This window comes from Aethalodelphis obliquidens, unplaced genomic scaffold (assembly GCF_003676395.1).
Source record: "Aethalodelphis obliquidens isolate GAN/ISIS:26980383/991018 unplaced genomic scaffold, ASM367639v1 scaffold8, whole genome shotgun sequence".
Classification (NCBI taxonomy): Eukaryota; Metazoa; Chordata; class Mammalia; order Artiodactyla; family Delphinidae; genus Aethalodelphis; species Aethalodelphis obliquidens.
Window position 1 is genome coordinate 14,857,064 of NW_020837952.1, and position 27,173 is coordinate 14,884,236.

At 43.1% G+C, this 27,173-nt stretch overlaps 1 protein-coding gene across 4 annotated transcripts in view; it reads right to left on the bottom strand.

Annotated features, from left to right (window-relative positions):
* GRIP1 (glutamate receptor interacting protein 1) overlaps window positions 1-27,173 on the bottom strand; it is a 695,695-nt gene that overhangs the window by 32,478 nt on the left and 636,044 nt on the right. For all 4 annotated transcript variants that reach the window (XM_027106947.1, XM_027106944.1, XM_027106943.1 and 1 more), the window contains 5 exons: window positions 18,283-18,427; window positions 15,541-15,680; window positions 15,180-15,371; window positions 2,021-2,177; window positions 1,098-1,209 (listed from right to left, as the gene is read on the bottom strand). In XM_027106947.1, the coding sequence (XP_026962748.1) occupies window positions 1,098-1,209; window positions 2,021-2,177; window positions 15,180-15,371; window positions 15,541-15,680; window positions 18,283-18,427 (746 nt within the window). The remainder of the gene's footprint in view (window positions 1-1,097; window positions 1,210-2,020; window positions 2,178-15,179; window positions 15,372-15,540; window positions 15,681-18,282; window positions 18,428-27,173) is intronic.

Here is a 27,173-nt window from a genome sequence, read left to right on the forward strand (position 1 = left end):
ATTATCCATCTCCAGGTCCTTTAACTTGTGCTCTGAAGCTGCAGTTCATGCCAGGTAATAATCATGATGTTTACAAATTCAAACTAGTATTTTTCTTTATAATTCTCTTTGCAGATTCACAGACATTAGAATCACAGAAAAATATCCACACATGCATTTGAGAAGCAAAATAATATAAAGATGAGTCATCATTTTAGAATTGCAAGAGTTCCACCCCATTAGGCCATTCACATTCCTTATGGTGACTTGGGGACCTCATATGACATCAAAATAAAAATGCAACTTCTGCCACTTTATTTTTTACAGCTCCGAAAATTTAAAAGAACATAAAAGGAAACAGTCCAGGACTTCCCAGACCAAAGTGTGAATACCGTCAGCAAATTTATGGCTTTGATTAAAGAACTCCCCAGGAGTTCAGCTATTATACTCCGTCTCTCTGCAACTCCTTGAATTCACACTAAATTAACAAAGAATCAGGATTTGCAATTAACAGCAATGTAGTCTGTAATATGTTGGCTGGCTGCTTCTCAAACAGACTGGCTTTTTTCACCAGAGGCACTGTCATCTACGTTAAGGGCAAAATGAAGTAAAGTAAAATTTCCTCTTATGTTCCTCTTCACGATCAAATTAATGTCTCTACCAGGTACAAATGAAAACATGCCAAAGAAACCTTTCTAAAGCAAATAAGAGAATGAGAGATGCCACTGCTGGGAGACTCAGCTCGCCCCAAACGATCCAGTGGCAAACAGGTACAGTCAGGGTTAGCAGGGAGCAAATGGCAGAAGCCACAGGTCAGTAAGCTCGGGGGGGGGGGGGGGGGGGGTGGAAATGGGGAAAGAAATACTTTTAACTGCATTGGATAAAATCAAATCACTGTCCAGACGGCAAGGGGGCAGGGAAGGCAGCTTCACAAGCAAAAATATAAACATAAAGGGTAGCTACCAAGAGATTCATGTTTCTCAAAGACACACGCCTGTCAGCTTTCTCCTGTGGAAAGGGTTAAAGCTTTTAAATGAACTGGTGTGATCAATGCCAACTCAAAAGGACCAAGAAAACAATGAATGTAGAAACAATAAAAGTAGCAGGACCGAGGCTACCTCGAGTTCTCTGAGAATTCCTGATTGTCCACAGGTTTCCAAATCCTCTAGTGCTTGGGACCAGAAGTTCTCCTCTTGTTCAGCCTCTGCACTGTCCGGAGCCCCTGTAAAACTGTTGTGAAAAACAGTCTGGGTTAAGAACTTGCTGGACATTTTTTTTTTTTTTTTGGTCTCCAGAATCTCTCTCTCCTTCATCTCACACACAAAATAGAGATGCGTTTTGGGTCTGGCTTTCTTCCCACTGTGGCCAGCTCCAGCAGAAGGACGCTTTAGGAAACTCCAAGTGTCTCAAAGACCAGAAGGACCATGGTCTTACTAATTGAATTTCACAGTATTCATGGCTGCGTCAACATGGCACCCGTGGGAATATCTGTCAGCTGCTCTGTCCACAGGGAAAGGGAAATCAAACTTTTCTCTAAGAGAGAAAAATACGTTTTCCCCACTCATTACAAACATCAGTATAGAGTCGTTAAGTGCTATCGCTTTTTATGAATTTCCTTAAAATATTTTGGTAAGGGAGCAAACTGCTAAAATAGACCTCTCAGTTGAAAACAGGTAACCCTCAGTTAAAAAAAAATTTTTTTTCTAATGTAAGTTAATGTGAAACTACCTTCTAAACAAAAGGAGAGGGAACTAGTCATAGAGTGAGGACACGGTTTACAGAAGTAGAATTTCCTCATGTGCTACTGCTGTTTTCATTCAGGGAAACTTAGCTCTTGCCCTGTTGTGTGGTGGAGCCCTGCCTCCCACTGGGCAGGCCCAAGTCTTCGAATCTGGACATGGGGCCAGCATGGATGGTGACAGTGGCTTCACACAATGCTTCCAACGCTAGCAGTAGGTGCCACTGGAAGTAGAGAAGTTCACATCTGGCCCAAATGACCCGGAAGCAGTTGGGACAGGGCAGCAGTTGGTGAAAACCTTACCCACTGACTGTGGACTGGTCCCAGTCCTCGTTACTCAGCCCCACATCTGGGTAAGTCTGGCTTCGAGGCTTAGTGACTGGGGACAAACTGCCTCTCTGTTTGGGACTCCTCCAGTCATAGGTGTTGAAGGTGTAGCCTGAGGCCTGAAAGCCAGTGCCTGAAACAAAAACAAGGCATCATATTCTATGTTAGTAACTTGTCTTTTTCTGTAGCTTCCGTTAGTTTGTTCAAGGGGGCTGACTTTAACAGAATTTGGGATCATGGAGGCCATCAAGACAATACTTAAATCTTACATTAAAGACATATTCACACCTATTATCCCAAATGAGTCTAGCAACAACCCTGAGGTAAGACCCTTAGACCCAAGCAGGAGGATCCACAGTGCTGGACGGGTGCTTTCTGTGGCTGCTGCCCTCCTCTGTCCGGGTGAGAAATCTGCTGGGGTCTGGGGGCGGTGGTGGTGGAGTATGCCCAGACCTGTATCTAACCCTTTCTAGCGCAAGATCCAGAAGGTGAGAACCCTGACTTTCCTGCCCAGAGACCCTGCGTCCACTTCCAGGTGGAAGTCTGTCCTGAGAGTGGAATTTGCCACCAGATGTGGATTCCCGGCCCAAGGAATGGCCAAGGGGCGCTGGTTGCGGGGGTGTGGACTAACCGTGGCTAAACCGGCTGGCGCCCACCAATGTTAGGGATGAGCCCGAGGATTATTTCATCCACCAAGAAATGACATTGTTAGCGAGTAGGGAGGTCAAATAACTACAACACCAGCAATAACGGCAAACACAAGGTGGGCATTTACTATGCAACCAGAACTTCATTAAGTGCTTTATTTATTTATTTTTGCGGTACGCGGGCCTCTCACTGCTGTGGCCTCTCCCGTTATGGAGCACAGGCTCCAGACGCGCAGGCTCAGCGGCCATGGCTCACAGGCCCAGCTGCTCCGTGGCACGTGGGATCTTCCCGGACTGGGGCATGAACCCGTGTCCCCTGCATCGGCAGGCGGACTCTCAACCACTGCGCCACAAGGGAAGCCCAAGTGCTTTATTTGTAACACCTTATTTATTCTTCATAATTATCTTTGAAGGTAGATACTGTTCTTATTTGCATTCAAGGACCTAGGGGTACTTGCACACTTTCCTGGGGGTTCCAGTCCTAACTTTAGGAGAATAAGTTTTCAGATCCTCAAATTCCACAGGCAGGTCTTCCCCAAACCGGCCTCGCTGAGAAAGTTCCGGGAGGATCTGAGATCTGTCAAGTCTCCCTTCTTACTTCCCCATTCACAATTGTTTTCCTGCCCCTTTACAAATGAAAGACATACTTCTCATCCATATCAAACCTTTGAATGAGCTTGGCCCCCATATAAAAACTCCTAGGCATCAAATCAAGGGATAATTCGGGAAAGCCTCATTCCTGAGGGCAGGTCTTGGAGTGGAGCCTTATTTCAATCAGGCACAGATTTAGCGCAAGTCTTTTACCCGCTCTCATCCATCCATCTCCCTGCATCTCAGCATCAGAATTCAGAAGGACAGCTGTCGGGGTGAGGAGGTGGGCACATTATGATGTTTATTTGAGCTGCAAAACAAAGACTGACTTCCTTTCCGACAGGGAATTAAGTCTGATTGGCTTGATGGGTGACAGTGAGGAACGGCTTTGACGACGAGGTTGTATGATGGACAATTTTCCACACATTTGAGCTAAGTCTGTGGCTCCGTGTTTTGACAAACATATATTGAAGCATATTTACCGCAAACTGGAAATGACAGTTTTTGCAAGTATTATAATTTGAGGAGAAAAATGTTAGGATGACAACTTTAAGTGTGGTGCGGGGTCTCAGTTTTTCAAAATTCTTCATGAGGTGCCTTCAGCTGGGAGAGCAGGGGCTGACTGGTAGGTCTGACTTTATGGTTCGTGCCGTAACCACCACACACGGCTTCATCTACTACTTCAGGCTGTGACCCGTTACGTGTGTGTTTACGTGTGTGTACCGGGTTGCAATATTACATGCATTTCTTACTATGCTTAAAACACATAATCTAGCAAACAGGCCTAGGGCTCCAATTTCACATACAATTCAATGACTCAACCACATAAGATGACTGTCTCCATGCCAACCCTTTGTTTGTCTTCCCCATTCACTTTCCCTCTACTCATTTGGTCCTATAACGCCATCCTCACTATCAGTTAGAGCCCAGAGAAAGCAGGATGGCCAAGGGTAAGGTTCTCTGATCAAAAGGATTTAATCTCCAGAATGCAGGGGAAAGCACACAGCCGCATGATGGAAATACTCTACGAATCTCCTGTTTTAGGAAACCAAGGATAAGAAGTCCTTGGCACAGAGGAACTATTTACAGTTCAAAATCTCATTTTCTTTCTTGGGTAACTGCAGAGTGTGGCTAGACATTTGGGGAGAAGTCTTGTGTGATAAATGTGCAGTTTTCTGTCAGAAGTGTTGAATTAAGGGAACACGAGTCTCCTCTTGACGGTGGGGGGGAGGGGGCGGTGACTGGGCAACACTGCATTTCTCCTGGCTCCGTCTGACAGGCTATGCATCTTCTCCTTCTGAAGCAAATAAACTAACCCCCAAATATTCACATGAAGTTTCTTAAAAAGAGTTAGGGGGAGCCCGCGCCTCACTTCCCTTACCCAGCTTTAAACTTGCTAAAAGCCAAATGCTAAATGGTTGTGTCCTCCGGGGGAGCATCCTTTTCTGACAGGCATTAACCCATAGGACCGTTCAGTTCCCAGGGGAAATTCCAAGATGTTTTAAACTGAGCAGATTAACTTTCTGATTTTCCTTCCAACTGTTGTAAGTAGTTCCTGGTGACTTGGGCAAGAGTGTAAGGATGGCCTTGAGCAGATATGAAGCATCAGTACTAGGAAAATGTCCCCTCCCTGCCGAAAGGCGTGTCTATCTATACCAAGGATGCCTTGTCTTAATAGGCATTATTAAATGATTATTGCATTACAACAAAGCAGGGCACGAAAAGGGGATACAATTCAAATATTTTTGCGTTAGGCATGAACTTAGAAGACCTGGGTCTGGTCCATGCTATGCTAGCACAGGGACTGAAGTAAGAGAAGACCGAGGTTCAAATCCCAGGTTTGCCACTTCCTTGCTCTGCAGTCTTGGCCAATTCACCTCCATGTAAAATAGGGATAATGACACATGCTTCACCAGGTTGATGTGAGAATTAAGGAGAATAATACACACAAACACTCATGAACATGCCTGGAACACAATGAGGTGTTAATGAAAGCCTCATTTAATGTTCATTACTTTTATTATTTACTAAGTCACTCAACTTGTCAAGATCTCAGTCTCCTTATTATAAAACAGGGAAAGTAGGAAATCAGCATTGCTAATTCAGGAGATGTTCCAGCACCTCTAAGACTTGTCAGGTACTGCTGGAGGAGCTGAAATGTAAAGACAATAAAACTACGTTCCTGTCCTCCCAAACTGCACAGTTTAGTATAGGTTTTGGAGAAAGAGGAGGATAAACAGGCATAGATAGAAAATGAGAATTCTAATAGCATGTGAGAAGTGTTATCCTTTCAGTCTGTACACACTGAGAGAAAAGAATAGAGATCTGTCTGGGGGTCAGAATACAGGTCATGAAAGTGTCAACGGAAAAGCAAGATACAAGCTGGGGCTTAGAGGATAAGCTGGCATTTACTAGTGGAAGTACCGCGGAAGCAGTGCAGGCCTAGCAAGAGGGGCTGGAAAGGTGCACTCGTGATAAGCGCCGCTCCCTGGCCTCATGTTCCGTCAGTGGGTTCCTGCTTCACTCTCATGGAGGGAGCGGTAGTCCAAGGATTTTCTGGTCCCTCTTACCATCTGTACTTAATCCTTCCCAGAGGAAGAGCAGCGATTTACCCAATGGTCCAGTTCTGGAAAAGAGCACTGGGAATGTACCCTTGGGCCCTTCTTGGCTCTCTCCAGACCCATTCTCTCCCACTGCTGCTGCACCATTAGGCAAGCAAACCTGGGTCCCACTCCTGGGGCTCACTGAACTTGAAGGAGGCAGGAGGCCAAGACTGCACAGTTAGCTGACTGTGGCAGACTACTAATTGCCTATCATAACAACCATTCTTATCTTCAACTTTTTACTAGAATACCAGTTTTGAGGGTGGACATATTACTGCTCAGGATAAGACTATATTTCCTAGCCTCCCTTGAAGTTGTGTTAATTTAATTATGTAGAAAGTTCTGGCCAATGACACGTAAACAAAACTTCCGGAAAGGCTCCTTACAACTCTCTTTCCTGCTGCCCAGAATGTAGATGAAATGGCTGGAGCCCCAATAACTATCTTGGACGATGTGATAAACCCAAGGATGGAAGGCAAGTGCTAAGCATAATAGAGAAGAAACACTTAAGAGCATGGGTCCTTGATGACACTGTTGAATTACATACTAGTTATGAAATGCCCGCTCCTTTTTGAGTTAAGTCACTGCAATATTAGGGTTTTTAGTTCTATTCAGCTAAGTCAAATCCAACTGATATGCTGGGGTTAGAGTTTGCTTTGTAGATCTGACTTTCCCCTTACTTAAGTCCCAACATCAGACCTGGGTTGGGGTAGGGAAATAACAATCCTGACTCTGGGTGTATGTTCAATCCAGATTTTCTAACAACCCCCCAACTCTGTCAAAAAAAAAAAAAATTAAGATGTTGATATTTTAATCCATTGCTGACTCCAATTTCTATTTCCCAACAGATTTAGAATTGATAAAGGCAGGGACTGATTAACATCAAAACACCTAGCGCTATCAAGGTACCAAAGACCAAAGCTTGCTTAGAGAAGAGTGAGAAGCTCAGGATGAGGAGTAAAAGGTACTGTGGGGAAGTGTTGGGAGATGAGATCGACAAAGCAGTTGGGGACTGGGGCTTCCCTGGTGGCGCAGTGGTTGAGAGTCCGCCTGCCGATGCAGGGGACACGGGTTCGTGCCCCGGTCCGGGAAGATCCCACATGCCGCGGAGCGGCTGGGCCCGTGAGCCATGGCCGCTGAGCCTGCGCGTCCGGAGCCTGTGCTCCGCAACGGGAGAGGCCACAACAGTGAGAGGCCTGCGTACCGCAAAAAAAAAAAAAAACAAAAAAAGAAGTTGGGGACTGGATTACAAAGAACTCTGTGTTTTAAACTAAGGACCTTTGGCTTCATCCAACAGCAAGAGAGAACCATCAAAAGAGTTTTTTTTTTTTTTTTTTAAGCGAGTGGCATTGTTTGATTTAGTTTTTCTAAAGGTCATTGATAGTAACGTGGAATGGTAAGATGCTCAAAGTAAGATGAATGAGGAAGTAAATATTTCAGACCTGATGAAGGATTTGTAACAAAGGCAATGGCAATGAATGGAGAGACATGAGATGTGAAGCTAGTAGAAAGTAGGAGGATGCCTGGGTCCTGATAACACAGTGGGGCTACCTGCCCCCTCAGGCTCTTCCCTACAGCGGGAGAAAAATAAGCCTCTATCTTGTTTAAACACCATCCTCTGTATTTTCTTTTATACGTAGGTGAATCCAATCCCTAACTGATGCACGTGGATGATGACAGCGCAATTTAAAATAGGGAATATATGAGGGAAATTAGGTTTGGGTAAAGGCAAGTTGGTTGCCACAGTTGAGAAGATGTTGCCAGGCCCTGAGGAATATCCCTTTACGCTAGGAGTCAAACTTAAAAGCCATGGAAAGAATAAAATAAATGAGGCAGCCCAGGTGCCAGAAATATAATTAGACTTTGTTTTTACTGAGTGATGATGTAAATAAGCACATAAAATTAACAGGTATGATACTGTAAACTAGATTTAGAATTCTAAATTGATTAAAACATTGAAAGATAGAAGTAATTAAAAAATGTATTTCCTAAGTAGTTACTCTTCTTATTTAGAACTGGAAGCCTTTTCGTGTTTCTTTTTTTCTCCCTCCTTTCCCTTTCTCCCTTTCTCCCTCCCTCCCTCCCTTCTTTCTTTCTTTCACATCTCAGTTTCAGTATCTGGTCTTATATTTTGTATAATAATGTGAGGGATGTTATGGATTGACTTGTGTCACCCCCCAACTCATAAGTTGATGCCCTAACCCCCAATGCGACTCTATTTGGAAATAGGGCTTTTAAAGAGGTAATTAAAGTTAAATGAGGTCATAAGGGTGGGGCTATGGTCCCATCAGATGGGTGTCCTTATAAGAAGAGGAAATGTGGATACACACAAAACACCAGGGATGCGGGTACACAGAAGAAAGGCCATGTGAGGACACAGTGAGAAGGTGGCCACCTGCAGACCAAGGAGAGAGGGGCTTCAGAAGAAACGAAATCTGCCAACACCTGATCAAGGACTTCTAGCCTCCCAAACAGTGAGAAAATGAATTTCTGTTGTTGAAGCCACTAGTCTGTGGTATTTTGTTACAGCAGCCCAAGAAAACTAACACAAGATATAAAATTCAGCCTAGATTCCTTTCACTGAGAGTAATGTTTAACTTTTATTCAGTTGCATGATGAAAAAATAGGTCTTCACAAATGTAGTTACTGCTGAAAGTTGATGGACACTTGGTATAATAATTTTTACTTTTAGGGTAACTACACCTCAGATATTTGTAAAATTCGGATGCTCAATATTGTTTTTAGTACCACAATATGGTGCAGATAAATATCTTCCATGTGTAGCTCTTAATTCACATTCACTATTAATTTAGAAAAGTGATGCTGGTTCTTATTCATAAAGTTTAAATCCAGAGAATGGTTTTGAAAATCAATCTTCAACTCTACAATTTTGGGATTATAGCTCCTGCCGTTACTTTTATTTTTGAAAGCCAACTTTAGCACAGGAGAGCGAGCCAGGTAATTTCCTGCCAAATTTATTTCCTAAAGCCCCAATTTTGCTAAAAATGAGAAAATCAAATCATACATTTGTGTAACTATTTGTAATTGTTGTTGCCAAGAAATATTCAATGCATTTAGAGGAGACTGTGGTTTCAAAATGGCAGAGCAAGGATAGATCTACTTTCTTTTAGAAATCACCTCAAAACAAAGAACAGAATGTAGAGTCCATCTTCAGCAAAACTAGAATATTGAACCATAATACACGGGAAAGTTACCAAATCCCATGAAAGACAAACGGGGTGTGGTGCTAAGATGCCAAGAGGAGACACCTCTGACCAGAGATGATGGAGAAGGTCCAGTCCTCCAAAGCAGGGGCCACGGCATAGGCAAAACAATAACGTTTTGTTTGGAACACTAGAATGGATTGCATTGACTGGTGGCAGGAAGCGCCCTAGAGCCAGTTTGGCACCAGGGAAAAGCCAGGGAGGTGGGCTGAGAGATACCTCCAGACATGCCACAGACTGCATGAAGCAATCTCCCAGTGAGCCAGGCTGGCAGAGAGGAATTCTACATTGGTGGCAGCCTGCAGTTGCTGCCCTCTGCTGGCTGAGGAAGAATGCACTCATCACAGGTACCGTGAACTGGGGGTAAATTTTGCGCCCTTCCAATTTAGGAAAAAGTCATCTCATTTAAACGTAAGCAGTAATTTAAAAGTAACTGGCATGAGACATATACCAAGTTAATATTTAAACAAAGGAGAGAAGGCACAGAAAAACAAAGCCCTAACAGATGAAGGATACTCATGAGAAAAAGACTGCCATGGAGCGAATGATGAATATGACCAAATATATCACAACAAAATTAAAAAAATACACATCTCTATAAAACAAGAGATCAGAGATATGAGAGCTCAAGGAAAACTGGGCAAGGCAAAATCAAAGAAGGAGACAAAACATGAGCTTGTAGAGATCAGAAAAGAAATGCAAGAGAAAAATAACCCTCCCCCAATGGAGAAAGTCCTGCTGAGTCTCCTGCTCTGTGCTACTCTTTGTACGTACTATGTTGTGTTACCTAACTACGTTCAAGGAAAGCTGGATTCTGTACACGTTGTGTCTTTTTGATAAATCACCATCACCTTTTATGAAAACTATAAGGAAGAATGGAAATAAATGAATTATGCATTCAAGTCATAAACAGAACAAAATCTAAGAAGAACAAAGTTAATCAAATTAAAAGCAAAAATTTATTTTAAAAAATCAGAATGGAATTAAATGAATGCAAGAGTCGGTTCTTTATTAAAAAAAAAGGGTAAATACATTAAATATAGAACCATACTTGGGATATAATTATAGAAACCAAGAAAATTACAAGAATCAAATAAGTGATTATATAATTATATGCAAATATATTTGAAAACCTGGATGAAATGGAGTTGTTTTCTTTTTTCTGAGAGAATACCAATGATCATAATGACCTCAAAAAGGATCCGAAGGAAATAAAATCTGTATTGAAGAGATGGCTTTACTCCTTTGTCACTGGATCATTATTCACGATAGCCAAGATATGGAAACAACCTAAGTGTCTGCCAACGGATGAATGTATAAAGTGTGGGATATATGTATATATACAAGGGAAATGCTTTAGCCATAAAAATGAAGGAAATCCTGTCATTTGCAACAACATGGATGAACCTGGAGGACATAATGCTAAAATAAGCCAGAGAGAAAAAGACAGATACTATGTGAGCTCACTTATCTGTGGAACCTAAAAATAAAGTCAGACTCATAGAAACAGAGAGTAGTATGTGGTTGCCAGGGGCTGGGGAGCAGGAGGTGAGAGATGTGGGTCTAAGGGTGCAAACTTTCATTTATAAGATGAATAAGTTCTGGGGATGTAATGCACAGCCTGGTGATGATAGTTACCAGTACTGTATTGTATACATGATGCTGAGAAAGGAGACATTAAGCCTTCTCACCAAACACACACACACATAAATGGTAACTATGCGAGGTGAGAGATGTGGTAATCAACTTGGTGGTAATCATTTCACAATATATATGTATACCAAATCTTATTACATTGTATACTTTAACTACACATAATTTTGTCAGTTACACCTCAATAAAGTAGAAAAAATAAACGCAAACGAGAGAACTATCTAAAGAATACACATGACAGGATCAGACCGCCTGACTTAAGAGTCAAGAGTTACAGACGTCACAAGAGCCTCACCGTCCACGAGTATGACAGTCCAGGTACCATCAATTTGTCAGTCTCCTCTTGTACTGATTGACCTTTGCAAACTCTAAGGAAAGCAATCACAGGGTTTTCTGAGAGTCTGAAGGAGGAATAAATAAGACAAGGGGGCCAAAAGCATAAGCTCTTGATAAGGCAGAGAGGCATGAATAGTATAAGAGTCAAGAGAATGGGGGGTGGAAGAAGCTGGCCCAGAAGCAGACTAGAAAAGGTGAGCATCAAGAGAACTGAGCGTCATCCCACTGTAAGACTTCTTGAAACACAGTCCTTCTTTCTCCACCAGCTTTGATTACTCCATCCTTTTTCCCTTTTCATTAACTAAGTAAAAATTCACTCTGTTGGTACTTGTTAATTGTCTGGCCCTTCAGCTGGGTAACCTCCTCCACAAGAATAAGGACCATACCTCTTTTGTCCAACATTGTATACCCATCATATATTGGCTTTTATTGTGCCAGTCATTACATATTTACTTAATGAATGAATGGGGCAAGCTTGACATTTTGGACTAGAAGCAGAGAACAATAAGGAACATGGCTGCAGAGACATGAATTCCTAACCCAAGGAGGAAGATGCATATGACGGAGGTACAACATCCTACTGGGAATGGAGCGACTATTATAGATTTAAAGGTAAAAGTCTTCTTGAGATATGGTAGAGAGAGTGTGCTGAGAGACTATGCAGACAAGGCGGAAAGATAATCTACATCTCACAACATGATACATCACAGGGGAAAAAAGGTACGGTTCTAGGCCTTCCTTTAAAAAGTCAACTTCATGGGCTTCCCTGGTGGCGCAGTGGGTAAGAATCCACCTGCCAATGCAGGGGACATGGGTTCGAGTGCTGGTCCGGGAAGATCCCACATGCCACCGAGCAACTAAGCCTGTGCGCCACAACTACTGAGCCTGCGCTCTAGAGCCCGCGAGCCACAACTACTGAAGCCCACATGCCTCTAGAGCCCGTGCTCCGCAACAAGAGAAGCCATCGCAATGAGAAGCCCGTGCACCGCAATGAAGAGTAGCCCCTGCTCGCTGCAACTACAGAAAACCTGCATGCAGCAACGAAGACCCAACACAGCCAAAAATAAATAAATAAAATTAAATAAATTTATAAAAAAAAAAGTCAACTTCACAAGCACTATCTGGAGAGATCTGGTTTAACCCAATATCACAAGTAAAGGGGAAAAAGACAGACTTTGAGATCTTGGTAAACAATAAGATCAAAATGAGTGACTAGGACGTGCCCACCAAAATTCTTTTTTTTTTTCCCCACCAAAATTCTTATGGTGAGGTAGGCTGCACTGATGGGTTCTACAATTTCCAATGATGAAGGTGGCAGGCTTGAGTTGCTCCGGGCTGCCATACTATAGTATGACTTTCCTTTCTGAGTGCTACACTTGTATAGAGTTAAACTTGAACGTATTCAGAAGAGAGGCCCCCAGGATGACAAAAACACTCAAAGGTAAGTTATGTGAGGAACAGTGAAAGGAACTGGGGCTACTTTGCTTAGAGAAGGAAAGACTCAAGAGAGGCATGAGAGCTGTCTTTGAGCAGCTGAAGGGTTGTCAGGTGTCGAGGAGGCTTTACTTCGAAATGACCTTGAGGGTAGAACTAGAATAGGCAGAAGCTACAGGCTGACAGATCTCAGCTCAATACAAGGGAGAACTCTGAGCCGTCAGAACTAAGTACGGGGAGCGGGGAGAGCTGCCTTAGCAGTTAGGCAGCAACTTGTCACTCCGGGAGCTCTAGGCCGTGCAGCACGACGGCGGGCAGCCAGGCTGGACAGGACATCAAGGGCTGCACTGGACGCCAGACTAGCTGACTTCAAATTCTCTCCCAATACCGAAATCCTGTGATTTCAGCTTCCGTGTTCCTTATGGGAATCACTTGAGATGAGTTACGTAAAAGTGCTTTGTAAACTCTAGTTTTACAAATACAAGGTATTATTACCAATTTTTCATCACCTTGGAGGATGTCAATTCTATCCCAGTTGCCATTTTCTCTATACCTCTCTAATCTCTCTTCAAACTCATAATGATTTTTAATTTATAAATGCCAAATTTATCATACCAATAATTATGACTACTATTCCCTGTCTAGGATTTCAAATTTTCAAAATCCTTCATAAATAATAAATGTTTCTTCATCTTTTATAAACGAGGGATAGGCCTTATATTCAGTGTGCTAATCATGGGCCTGATCTTATTGTGTAAGAGGATAGAGTAGCTAAGTTCTCACATATCACTTAGGGGCAGAACTCATTATAATCAATAGCTCACCAAAATCTGTGTAACAAAAAAGTTCCAACATTAGTAAATAAACAAACACATGATGAAATAAACCTCAGTCTACGCTCATAGAATTTGACTTGGGTCCTTTATCCAGAGTGTCCTCTGGGAGTTTATCAACTCCCTGGCAATGAAAATAGCTGTTATTTGGTGGCATAGCTAACTTGTCACAAGGTATTTAGACTTGAAAAAATTACTTGCCAGGTAAATTGAAAGTCCCAATCCTCTTTTGGGTGTTCAAAATATTTTCTCCACCTGTTTATTCATACAAAGGAATATTACTGAGCCATAAAAATAAACGACGTACTGATACATGCTGCAACATGGATGAACTTAAAAATATTACGCTAAGTGAAAGAAGCCAGTCACAAAAGGCCACATATTATACTATTCCACTTACATGAAATGTCCAGAATAGGCAAATCTCTAGAGACAGAAAGTAGATTAGTGGCTACCTAGGGTTTGGGTGGAGAGGGTGGGTGTGTGCTAATGTGTATGGTGTTTCTTTTTGGGGTCACTAAATGTTCTATAATAGATTATGGTAATGGTTGCACAACTCTGTACATATACTAAGAAAACACTGAATTGTGCATTTAAAACAGTGAACTTTATGTTATGTAAATTATATCTCAAAAAAGCTGTTAAAATATATAGTGTCTTGAATAAGAATAAACCAGTAAAATCGAATTTTCTTTAAAAATTAAATAAAATTTTCTTGTTTTTTTAAAAAACAAAACAACAAAAAGAAAACTAAAGTATCTTCTCCACCAAACTCCAATACCATCTCTAACAAGTAATGACTTGATAACTTTGAAATATCATTTCTTTTCATTTTTGTCCATCCTTCTTGGGATTTAACAGGAAGTGACACAGGCAGAGGCAGCTGAGAGAAAAAAACTAGAACCAGGAAGAGGGCAAACTGGATACAGACCCTCCTCAAAAGTGGTTACCTAAGTTATTACAAAGCAACCCTCCCGCTCGAACACATGTTCTCCAAACTGTTTATGTATTTTATTCTCTGACTTAAACCAACAGCAGAAAAGAGATTCGGAGGCTGGAATTTATACAGGATGTTAGAGAGAAGGTAAGGGCTCAGATAAGGAGAAATAGAGAGAATTTTTGACACACTTCATCTTAACGATGCTAAGTATCGTTAAGAAGGAAACATATTTTTAAAAGAAACATTTAGTTTATACTCTGTCTTCAGTCTAATACTTTTTGTGTGTTTATATTGTGTTAGTGAGGTTTACCTTTTCATATAGGTTATACTTCGTCCCATGAAGATGATGTTTGTGAAGAAAGAACTACAATATACTTTAATATACTATGATTACAACTCTCTAATGATGCACATTGGGGGAAACCCCTACACGTTTCCATGAAAAGTCGGGAAGAGGCAGGAATAAATGGGGTCACAAATCTTTGGGCTCATCTCTTTGCACATCCCCTGTCCCTCATTCCATCTTTGTGGAAAGCTTGCTAAAAAAGTAAGACAATGGGGCCGGTCTTCAGTGACTCAATTTATTGTGTGGTTTGCCTCATATTAAACTGTGCTCGAAGGACAAGCTCTGGATCCAACACTTGGACGGCAGTAGGTCTAACGGGGCCCTGCTAGTGTTGGATAGATGTTCACAACTTATTAGCATTAAGGAGGAGGAGATGAAAGCCCACCATATTCACTGTGTTCACTACGATTACACTGATGCAGACACAAGTCAAATAAAGATACTCTTTTCACGGTGCAGAAGGTGGATCTTTGAGAAACCTGAGTTTCACCAATGACAAATTTCCTGTACCCCACGGCTAGGACATACCTTGATTCCCGTAGCTGCCTTCTATTCCTGAACCATCCCACGAGTCCACGGCACTGTCCACGCTGGGCACAGTGGAGGGGTACGTATCGGTGAGTTTGCCTGGCTTCTGTGCTGGAGACGGGTCCTCCACATCTCCCAGGTCACTCAGGTGGCTGGCAATGGGGAACTTCTTGGGACTTGATGCTGACTGGGCTTTAAAGACAGAAAAGGAGCTTAAGTACTACAGAAAATTTAAATACAAAGATACGCCAACACTCCCTGGCTGTGTATTTCCCGAGAAACAAACACGTAGACATTTGCACATTCTTTAAGGGAAGGAAATGCACTGCAAATCCTTAATTGTGGCTTTCAACCCACTCACCATCTGTCTGCTTCTTAATTTTCAAGGTGACAGTCTCTCCTGCCATCTGTAACAAATGGATGGCTTCACTCAGAGGCTTCCCTTTCAAGCTGCTGCTATTGATGGCTAGGATTCGGTCTCCTATGTGGATCGCGCCAGTTCTGAAACACCAAATAATTATAGGAAAGGTAGAAATAATTCCTGAATGCTACTGAATAGAAATTCCCTGATATACTTTATTTATTCATAATAATAAAGACTTGAGGGCTTCCCTGGTGGCGCAGTGGTTGAGAGTCTGCCTGCCAGTGCAGGGGACACGGGTTCGTGCCCTGGTCCAGGAAGATCCCACATGCCACAGAGCGGCTGGGCCCATGAACCATGGCCGCTGAGCCTGTGCTCCGCAACGGGAGAGGCCACAGCAGCGAGAGGCCCGCGTACCGCAAAAAAAAAAAAAAAAAAAAGAGTTGGCAAGGGTCTCTAGAAGTCACTCCTTGCCTTCTCCTGAGCAATGTTACAAGATAACTGCGTCTGTTGTGAATTACTTTTTAGTTTCAAATAAAATCAGAAAAAATGTTTTAATTAGTATTTAAAATGGACTTGTGGGCTGTTTAAATTCCAGGAAAGCTGAGTCATTTGATAACCCTCTTAAAAATCCCAAGGAAACGAGCAAAGTGGGACAATCACTGTAGTGATGTTTAGCATGGAGCAGTCCTTTCTACAGACTTAGAAGTGTTGAACACAATCAGTCAGCATCCCAGCTTACCAGAAGCAAGGTTTAGACACAAGACCCTGGTGTGGCAGGCCCCCCGCCACCCCCCAGTGGTGATTCCAAGAATTTAAAAAGGCTGAACTCAGGAATCAGTTTTGTTTTCTTTTTTTGCCGCATTGCGCGACTTACAGGAGCTCAGTTCCCCGACCAGGGATCGAGCCTGTGTCCCCTGCAGTGGAAGCGTGGAGTCCTAACTACTGGACCGCCAGGGAAGTCCCAGGAATCAATTTGAATCCAACTCTGTCACCTACCAGCTGTGTGACCTGGGTACCTTATTTTCACCTCTCTAGGTGTCAGTTTCCTCATCACTAGAATGGGGATAGTCATCTCACAGGGAAGCTCTGAGGACTAAATAGGAAAACACATGTAAAAGGGCTTAACATCCTGCTTGAAATGTGGAAAAAGAAAATTAATTTATTGAGCAATAGATAAACCTTTGATCTTTTCCCTTCTCGTCCCATTCTCACCCGATTCTGAACCAGCAGACTGGAATTTACGATTCTGATGTGCACCATATCTATCTTTGTTTGAAAGCACAGGATGGGGGAGGAGCAGATTCACAGCCGTCAAACTCAGGAAAGGTTTAAACACTCAGATCTCTCCACCTGGGTTGAAGGATGTAGAGTGGGAATCCCATATGCTAGCCTCTGGGGTGCTGGCTCACTTGAAATATCCTGAGTGAAGGAAGCCCAGCTCACAGCCTGCTTGTGACTGAGTGGTCCGACCCCAGGTTGCTTTGGGGTCGGTGGGCAGCGGTGCTGGGCAGCAGCAAGTGGGGCCACGGAGGTGAAACTGAGTCACACAGATTATGAGGGGCTGCCTAACAAGTCTACCGATGCATCTACTCTCAAGGAATTTTTTTTCCTTTAAAAAAAAAAAAAGAGAGAGAGATCAATTCATTCTTCCATAAAAAGTCTCCAGGGAGTGCCCTGGAGGTCCAGTGGTTAGGACTCGGTGCTTTCACTAACGTGGCCTGGGTTCAATTCCTGGTCGGGGAACTAAGATCCCACAACTGTGTGATGGCACGGCCAAAAAAACCAACAGTCTCCAGTTTATGAAAGAGCCATGCTGTAAGCCGCAGAACACTTGACCAGGAGGTTGCTGAATCAGATCAATATTATCCTTTTCCTCATTGTCTAACAGAGAAACCTAGGACAGGGGGACACCTGAAGCATACCGTATCATAGGTGTCTCTGTTAATTTCAGAATACGAAATTCCAACAGGGCAGCCTTTTTTGAGCTGCCTCGGTGTCCTCACCTGACAGATGAGGGTGTTGGATGAGCTGATTTCTAAGGTACCTTGCAGCTCCAAAATTCTGTGATGCTATATCTCTGTTTTGCAAACCAGTGTCTTCAAGTGTCAGCATGAACAGTGTGTGTGCACTCCTGAGCTAGGTTACTGGAGGACAGATCAGGTTATGGGGTTTGGAATATGTCCTACAACGTGTCTTGGAAAGAAATACAGTAAAATGGGGGTGGGGTGCATGCCAATGGAGACAAATTGCCGAAGGAACAAATGGGCATTCCAAATTTCAAGATGTTATTAAGTCACTGCACTGTTTCCTGAAATCTTTGAAGACGAAGCTTCTGTCACCCTCTCAGCCGCTAAGCCCGGTACCTGTCAGGTAACAGAGGCTCAGGAAATGTTTGCTGAATTGAATTGGACGAGCCTTTTAACCTCCTTGAACTTTTAGTCTCCTCTTCTCAAAATGGACACAATATAAATTTACCTCTAGTCAATTGTGGTCGGTTTACACATTTCTGGAGACTAATATCAATGCTAAGCCCAGGACACTTTTAACTGCCTATAACATGCCCCTCAAAATCAAGTCAGAGCTCTGCCTGAGAGTTTTCAAGCTCTAAAATCAATCCTTTGTGCAGAGTTGAAAAAGTCAACAGATAACCAAGCAGGAGAGGGGAGCATGTTTTTACGTGGCTGTGAGGAAGGAAACCCATTTCAGACAGGTGATTGTAGAAGTTGCTTCTAATGTTACCTTTCAGCTAACCCTCCTTTGGTGAGGCTTGAAATGATAATAGGATCAAAAGGCTCTTCAGTTCCTGAAATCGTGATGCCAAGAGGCCCCCCGTAGCGCTTCAGCTCCACGGTGTAAATAATTGCTCCGGAACTTTCTTGCTCATCTGCAATAAATGCCAACGAGTCGTAATTGGTTTCTTCGGAAGAAGCAGAGTAAAAAGACACATATATTCACACATAAAACAAGAAATTCAAAACATCATCATCAAAGCACTGTGTCTCAGAAAATAATTATTTTGGGAAGTAGCATTTCCTCAGTAGGATATACCATTCTAATACAGGGATGTAGTTGTTATCAGTGTCAGGGAAGGGGTTCTCTGCCTGATGACTTATGTTTTAAATCTGTGAGCGAGCTTCCCAGCCGGCACTGCGGGCCCTTTAGACAATGTCCCTGCCTAGCACAGTGCTTGCCCAGCATTTTGTGAGTGTGCCACGAATATCCGTGGACTGAACACACGGCTGAGGAGGTGATATGGGTGGAGAGAGTCACGCAGTAAACAGAGACTGGGCTCCGCAATTCCTATTTTCAGGCTTTACAGGCAAGCTAACTCTCAATATAGAAAAGTTGATTTAACTCACGGTTGGAGCAAACTTTAACATATGCATGGTTAAGTGGGGCTTGGAAATCTGGAATCCCTTACCTATTGTTCCTCTGTGTCTTAAAACGTGAATCTTATTCACAAAATCTGTGAATCTTATTCACAAATACACAGATAGTAAAACAGATGTTTGAATGATTATCTCTCCGCTGTTCTTGAGACTAGGAGCCACGTAAGTTACATTTCAGTAGCACATGCCAGGTTGCCACACTCTCGTGAGCTAAGTTTCACCATTTAATGTTCCTATGAAGGAAACCATTTGTGAGTGTGGTCTGCCTAAAGCATTGGCTTGAAAGATGTCATGGGACACCTTTCGCATGGTTGGGTATTTTGACTGCATCAAAGTTGCAAATATGCAGTCTCAGAATTCAAAGGGTTTTATTTGCTTATGACATGCTGAAAGTTCTTGAGCATTTCTTGCTTTATTCCTTGGGCTGGGAGCTGTGAGTGGTTAAGGAGTTGTTCATTGCTGTACCTAAGGATACAATGAAATGGTCCAGTAGATACTTGAACAAAACAGTCAGTTTTTATAGTCAGGCTGTATCCCGGAGAAGCATTAATACAGTCATATTTCTGCAATGAGCAGCTGTTCATTTATGATATGAGACCCTAAACTAAGGAGGAATAGAAAAGCTTGAATTAACAATTCAATGATCTGTGTGTGCGGCGAAGAATTATAATGAATATAAAATGAAATGTCTATAGAGAAATGTAGGAAGCGATGTGTCCTTTCCTGCCAGCACTTACTTCACTTCTGGCCACAGATTGGGAGCTCTGGGACGTACCCATTGCCTCCACTCCCTCAGTGGAGGAAGAAGAAGCTCCGTACATAGAGAACAAAGACCATCTACCACACACTGGAATGCTTCAATCAACATCCTAGGGTATAAACATCTTCAACATTAGACTTAAATTTATACTGGCAGCTGAGAATCCTCCACATCAAGGCTTCGACGGCTCTGTTTCATGGTTTACACACTTCCTCCAGGGTTCTACTTTAGTTGTGGTCAACAGGCTGGTGACGGGCTGCCAAGCAGCTGCTGAGAGAAGCGCCAGGATGCAGAGTAACCAAAAATGGAGGGACAGTCAAAAGTCTAACTTTTTCTACACTGTGATAGATCATCACCTGTCAGAACTGGCGTTGACATAAATGAATAGGGTATTACTGGACAGATGACACGTATTCTGCAGTCTGTGCCACCAACTATATTCTGCATAAAATTCTAGGTGAGTCATTTGATCAGTAAACCTTGATATAGTTAAGCGTTAGTTACTGCTGGGCACTCTACTGGCCATTCAGCGTGGGTGTGTGCGCCAGTGGGAAGACCCTGCCCTTTTATTGCCCTAAGTGTGAGCATGCCTTGTCAATGGGCACCAAGCATTCTGGATGTGGCCATCAGCTCTTTATGGGAGTTGTGGGAAATGGCAGTTACCAAGTACATGGAACTCAGCTGCCCAGAACCCAGGAACCTGTGGGAAGCTTCAGTGGAAACTTTAGATGAAAACAACCACTGGCCCATAGGAAGGTGAGCTGGGGTGCAGTCCCATTCACCAGGAGAAGGGGGAGAAATTGGTTCCAGCTAGCTCATTCTTCAGGTAACCCAGAGTGAGTGCCCTGTGTTATTTCTGGACAGTTTTGCAACTTGCACCTAAGATGACAAAATAACGCCAGAATGGAGTAACCTGGTTTAGGATGGTTTCAGGCCACTTTATGTAGGAACATTTTAAATTAGGCAGCTGAGGCGTCCCAATAACAAAAGGCAATTGTTAGGGACTCAATGAGTTTAAATAGTGGTGAGATGCAAACCAAGAAGATGGCTGTATATTAATGAAGAAGTGATGCTATATTTAGATTATGACAAAAATGTAGTTGATTTCTGATTCCATCAACAAATAAAGAACTTGGAAAGAAAAATGAGAATGGGTAAATTTAAGAGACGTTACAACCAAAACCAATGAATACTTCTTTTTGGATCCTAATTCAAACCAACTGTGTTTTAAAAACCTGTCTACCCATGTATATGAAAACCAGGGAGATGGGAACATTGAGTACATATTTGAGGAGATTAAGAATTATTGCTAATATTTTGGGGCTTCCCTGGTAGCACAGTTAAGAATCCGCCTGCCAATGCAGGGGACACGGATTTGAGCCCTGGTCCAGGAAGATCCCACATGCCGCAGAGCAACTAAGCCTGTGCGCCACAACTACTGAGCCTGTGCTCTAGAGCCCAGGAGCCACAACTACTGAAGCCCACGCACCTAGAGCCCATGCTCCGCAACAAGAGAAGCCACCGCAATGAGAAGCCTGTGCACTGCAGCGAGGAGTAGCCCCGGCTCGCCGCAACTAGAGAAAGCCCACGTGCGGCAACAAAGACCCAATGCAGCCAAAAAAAAATAAACAAACAAATAAATAAATAAGTAAATAAATTTTAAAAAAGAATTATTGCAAATATTTAAAATTGTGATGATATTTAGTTATGTATTTTAGAAGTCTTTTATAAGAGTATTGTTTAGGGATACATTAATAATATTTGCAAGATGCAATGATATGATGTCTGGAATTTCTTCAGAATAATTCAGTGTGTGGGTGGGGTGCGGAAATTAGGGTGGGAGTAGATCTGAAGCAAGACTGATTCTAAGTTGCTAACTGTTGATGCTAGGTGATGTGGGCTGGTTCATTACACCATCTTTCTCTATTTTTAAATATATTTTCATAGTAATTTTTTAAAAAGAAAAAATATTAATTCCCTTAGAAAACCCTATGTGGATGCCTTGAGTAAAGACACATTTAATTAGTTTGGCTTCCGTACTCTCTTAGCTGATGATGGCTGCCTGTACGCTGTCTTGTCCAGACCCCACGACCCATCTGCCCACCAGGCAGGGTTCCCAAAGCATCCTACTGCCATGTGCTCTTGAGGAGGCCCCATGTCAGCTCTGCCCAGTTGTTCACAGCAATGGTCTCTTCCTAAATGTTTTCCTACTTCGGATCCAGACTTTGTCCCTCTCTCCCACATCTATTTTCACCAGTCTTGCCAACCCTGAATTCCGTCTCTTTTCTTCCCAGAATATTCTGAAAGCATAAATCTGAACATGTCACTCTCTTCCTTGAAGCTTTCCGTCAGGTCCCAGATTTCTGAAGAATAAAGGGCAACCCCTTGGCATGAACAGGGCTGGAGCCTCTGTCTTCCACTATCCTTTCCCATCCCAATCCAATCTAATTCTCTCCCCACTGAACGACCTGTGGTCCATTTAAAGACACTTTGTTCACATCTCTAACCTTGCACATGTTACTCCCTGGAAGCAGACGTCTTTCCTCTGCCGGAAAATCTCTACTCTTCCTTTAAAACTTGGCTCAGATGTCTTATATCTCTGGAAGCCTTCCTGGCTCCTCTGCTGAGACTAGAGACCTTTCCTATGAGATCCTACAGCTCCTGTGTATTTTTCTAGTGTTTCTCAACTTCTTTAAAAAAAATTATTGCCTCCTCTCCTCCCATCAAGGAGAAAAATTAAATTTAAATTCTCCCTAATGAGAGAAATTAAATACGAGGGAATAAGAGTCAGTCGGGTAGGGCTGAGCTTTGGAGGGTCACAAACTATTGTAACGTAATATCTAAGATTCTTTGCTCCCTGAGAACCAAATTTTATTTTTTTTAATTGAAGTGGAGTTGATTTACAATGTTGTGTTAGTTTCAGGTGTACAGCCAAGTGATTCAGTTATACATACATATGTATCTATTTTTTTCAGGTTCTTTTCCCTTATACCTGAGAACCAATTTTTGCCCCCATCTGGAATGCATGGTCTAGTTTATATGCTTTTCGCTCTATGTGTCTCCTTAATTAGAACAGGATCACCTTGAAAATTATGATTTTTTATATTCACATGCCCAGAGCCTAGAACTATGCCTGGCACGAAGGAGACTCCAGTAAATGCCTAAACAAATGAGCGAAAGGATAAATGCCTGTTAGCAGGCAGTCACTGGGTCCTAGCTTTGTGAGTCACCCCTCCGGCTACTCCAAGGTCTAGATTCCTTCTCCAAGGTGATGCAGACCCAATCAGCCTCATTCAAAGAGTGAGAATAAAGCCTGGGCTGCCTGAGTTAGCTGCAGGCTGCACTTCCAAATCCATCTGCCTTCTCGGGCGTCGGCCCAACTGGCAGCTGTAAGGCCCTGCAGCTTGGGAGGAAGGTGATAACTGTCATTTACGCTCAGACCATTTTGGAGGTGGAAGCACTCCAAGACGCTGTCTCCTTGAGGCTGGTCCAGCTTAGAAAGGAGCAACTGGAGTGTTGAACCAGAACAGAAACTTTCTGAGAAGGAAGAATGCAGGGTCACCAGGAAGTTGCAAAGTGAGCCTAAGCAGATCTTAATGATATTATAAACAGCTTCTATATCACAACAGAAGGTTTACCACTATTAGCAAAAGAGGTGAAAGGGGCCAGACAATTTGTTTGTTCTGCTCAGCTCTAGTTAAGGAAATTAATGGGATCACGGAACAGATGCAAAATTGCAGCATTACTCATCTGCAATGTTATTTTCAAGCTTTTTTTTTTTTTCCCCGGTATGTGGGCCTCTCACCGTCGTGGCCTCTCCCATTGCAGAGCACAGGCTCCAAACGTGCAGGCTCAGCAGCCATGGCTCATGGGCCCAGCCGCTCCGCGGCATGGGGGATCTTCCCGGACCGGGCACGAACCCGTGTCCCCCGCATCGGCAGGCAGACTCTCAACTACTGCGCCACCAGCGAAGCCCGTTTTCAGGCTTCTTGAGTGCCGCCTATTTAACAAAATGAACGCTATCTGGCTTGAATCCATAACGGCAGCTGGATTTGGGAGGCTTGGATTTGGGAGAGGGTCTTTGGAATGCATAAATGTACAGGTCAATCAAAGTTCACTTCAACTAAAAGTGATGGAATTCATTTCACAGAGTATGGCTACATTTCTTGGAGGTGGACAGACCTGAGAAAATGAACCATTTAGAACAATACTCTCTACAACTGCCTTACTGTTGTGCCAGTAAGGCCAACCTTACTGGCCTTACCAAAGTCATGTTCCAAGGAGCTGCTGAGTGTTTAAGAGTAGAATTTGAATTTCCTTATGTAAGTGATCATTTATAAGTCTCCAAATTAGGTTGCCTTGTGACAGTGTTTCTTCAAGTGTAGTTCTGGGATGAGAAATTTTAGCAGTATCTGAGAACTTGTTAGAAATACCAATTCTCAGCTCTATCCCAGACCCGTAGGAATCTGAAACTCTGGAGGAAGAGCCCAGTCACCAGTGTTTTAACAAGCCCTCTGGGTGACTGTGATGCTGACTTGAGTTTGAAAATCATTACTACTTTGAGATAAAGCAGAAAAAAGGGAAGAGTACTTTAAAAAAAAAAATCTATCAGAGTTTCTTCTTGCAGCCAGCCTCTTGCCAAAACAACCCCTATCACTGTTCTTCGCACAGCCAGGATCATTCCTGGTTGCTTCGATGGGGCACTTCTGCTACTTCAACCTAGATTTGAGGGGGAAAAAGCTGCTGCAAATTACTTAGCCGGCTTAACACTGATGAAGTGAAAAAAAAAAAAAAAAGATGAAAGCCCAAATCTTTGAAGGGCAGATGATTTAACTGGTACTAATAAGGCTGTATTTGCGTAAGACTCTATTTGAAATTGTGAAAAGGTAATTTGTTTCAGATGGGACAAGTTGCCGCCTGGAAATGTTTCTCAACGCAGATCAGAGCCGGTGAAGGGAAAATACTGAATTTTTAGTCTCTACAAACATGCTACGTATTAGAAGCGAGGGGCTCCCAATCAAGAGAGAGGCCATTAGCGTCCGTATATTTGACTGGTACAAAGGCAGTGATACAAAGCGGACCCTTAGAAATTATTTGGGACAGATTTGGAAGCTTCCGTGTATTTCTTCCCACAATTCCCCCAAATTCTCTCCTTTGCTTCAGGGTTCTTTCTCAGATCTCCAAACCCTCCCCTCTTCAGCTACGTTGGATCTAGATGCAGTCAAGATCTTATTTCAAGCAATAGATCTTACTTGCATCTCTGAGGGCCTGGGGATTAGGTAAAAGCCATGGCTCTAGAGGCTTGGACCCAGACAAGCACCGACTGGCTGTACCCGATTTATGTTCCCCTGGTAACGAAAGATGACAGATGTACAAGCTCCTCTAGAGAGAATGGCCACTGAATATGGGGGGTGGGGGTTTCCCTACAATCCCAGGTGTTCCAAAAGATTTGGCCATAGTAAAATAAAGCTAAAATTAATTTTATTTATTTATTTATTTATTTGCGGTACGCAGGCCTCTCACTGCTGTGGCCTCTCCTGTCGCGGAGCACGGGCTCTGGACGCGCAGGCTCAGCGGCCATGGCTCACAGGCCCAGCCGCTCCGTGGCACATGGGATCCTCCCGGACCGGGGCACGAACCCGCGCCCCCTGCATCGGCAGGCGGACTCTCAACCACTGCGCCACCAGGGAAGCCCTAAAATTAATTTTAAAAGCATCCTAATAATGGCTGTTGATAGTCTGCATTCACTGGGCCTTACTTGGTGTCATTCATTGTCGCTGAGTGCTTAAATATCAATATATTGCCTCCTTTGATCCTTAAAACTGCCGCGTTCAGGACGCATTCAATGGACATTGCGGATGAGGGCACTGGTGCCCAGAGAAGTTAATTTTCCGAAGTTTCCCAGCTTGTCAGTTGTGAAGTCAGCCTAGTGTTCTTGGTCATTTTATTTTACTGCTTCCCCCAGCCAGCGCTAGAAACAGAGTTAATGCAGACCCTCTTGAATGCCTCTTCATTACTTCAGTAAGTGACCGCAACCAGTGGTCACAGACCAAATACCCTGGCCTCGTTCCCCTGCTTTTTGTCTTTTAATGGCTCCTCATTGGCTTCTGGGGTAAAGTTCGAATTTTTTAACATAGTTAGAAGGACCATAATGATCTGGCTTCAGTGTATCCATCTATTCACCCACTACTGAGTCCTTACACAAACTTTTTGCTTCAGCTATACCTGCTACTAGGATGTGCTGCTCTCTCTGACTTCCTTTGGCTCATACTTTTCCTCTGGTTAATTTTAACAACACCTCCCAAATACTTCCAAGACCAAGGTTGTTAGAAGCATTTCCTTGAGCTCCCCAGTCTCAAATGGGTGCCTTCCCGTTCTCTTAACGTTTTGTGCACACACCTAGAACATTCATGATACTGTTGATTATTTTCTTCTGTTTCTCCTATAACATGGTGACTGATTTAAGGGCAGAGATGGTGTGTCCTTTTTAATCTAAGAACTGGCAGTCCCTAGTACCTTCCAGACACTAAATAAATGCTGATGGCGTGACTGAATGAAAAACAAAGACTTTAACAACGTTTGAGAATAGTTCTACCATCTCCTTTAAAGTACAAGGCAGAGCAATAAAATTATTGTAGCTGGAAGACAGGCTTACATTTTGAAGCAACATCTGTTAAACTCAATTCCAGTATTACTAGCTTAGGAAACCAAGTTATATCAAGTATGGTTATAAACTTTCTGTAACTGATCAGAGAACCAAGGATCGAGAGGAGCAGACACTTAAGGAAAGAACTGGAAGACTCCTGAAATCTACTGGTACAGAAAGTCCAATATTAGTATAAGCAATATTTTAGGGAGTGACGCATACATACCGAGTATTATCATTCTAAAATACAGAGACAAAGGATGGCAACAATTTAAATCACCAGCTTAATTTCAGATTAAGCAAGGTATCAAACTTCCAAAATCAGTGACTGTTGTCATGAATAATGCTTATTTTCCACTCATTTATATCTTGACCAAGGATCAGAACTAATGTGGGGAAAGGCATGTCAGGATGCAATAATAAAAAAAATAGTTCCCAGTTACTGAATACTGATTGTGCCAGGAAATCTCTCTCTCAACAAGCTACAACAGCTCCCCGAGGTGGGTATTATTTTGTGCACATTACTGAAAATGGTACTGAATCTCAGGCAGGTTAAGTAACTTGCCCAAACTGACACAGCTCAAATGTGGTAGAGCTGGATTTAAAAGTGTGTGCTCTGGGCTTCCCTGGTGGCGCAGTGGTTGAGAGTCCGCCTGCCGATGCAGGGGACACGGGTTCGTGCTCTGGTCCGGGAGGATCCCATATGCCGCGGAGCGGCTGGGCCCGTGAGCCATGGCCGCTGGGCCTGCGCGTCCGGAGTCTGTGCTCCGCAGCGGGAGAGGCCACAGCAGTGAGAGGCCCGCGTACCGCAAAAAAAAAAAAAAAAAAAAAAAAA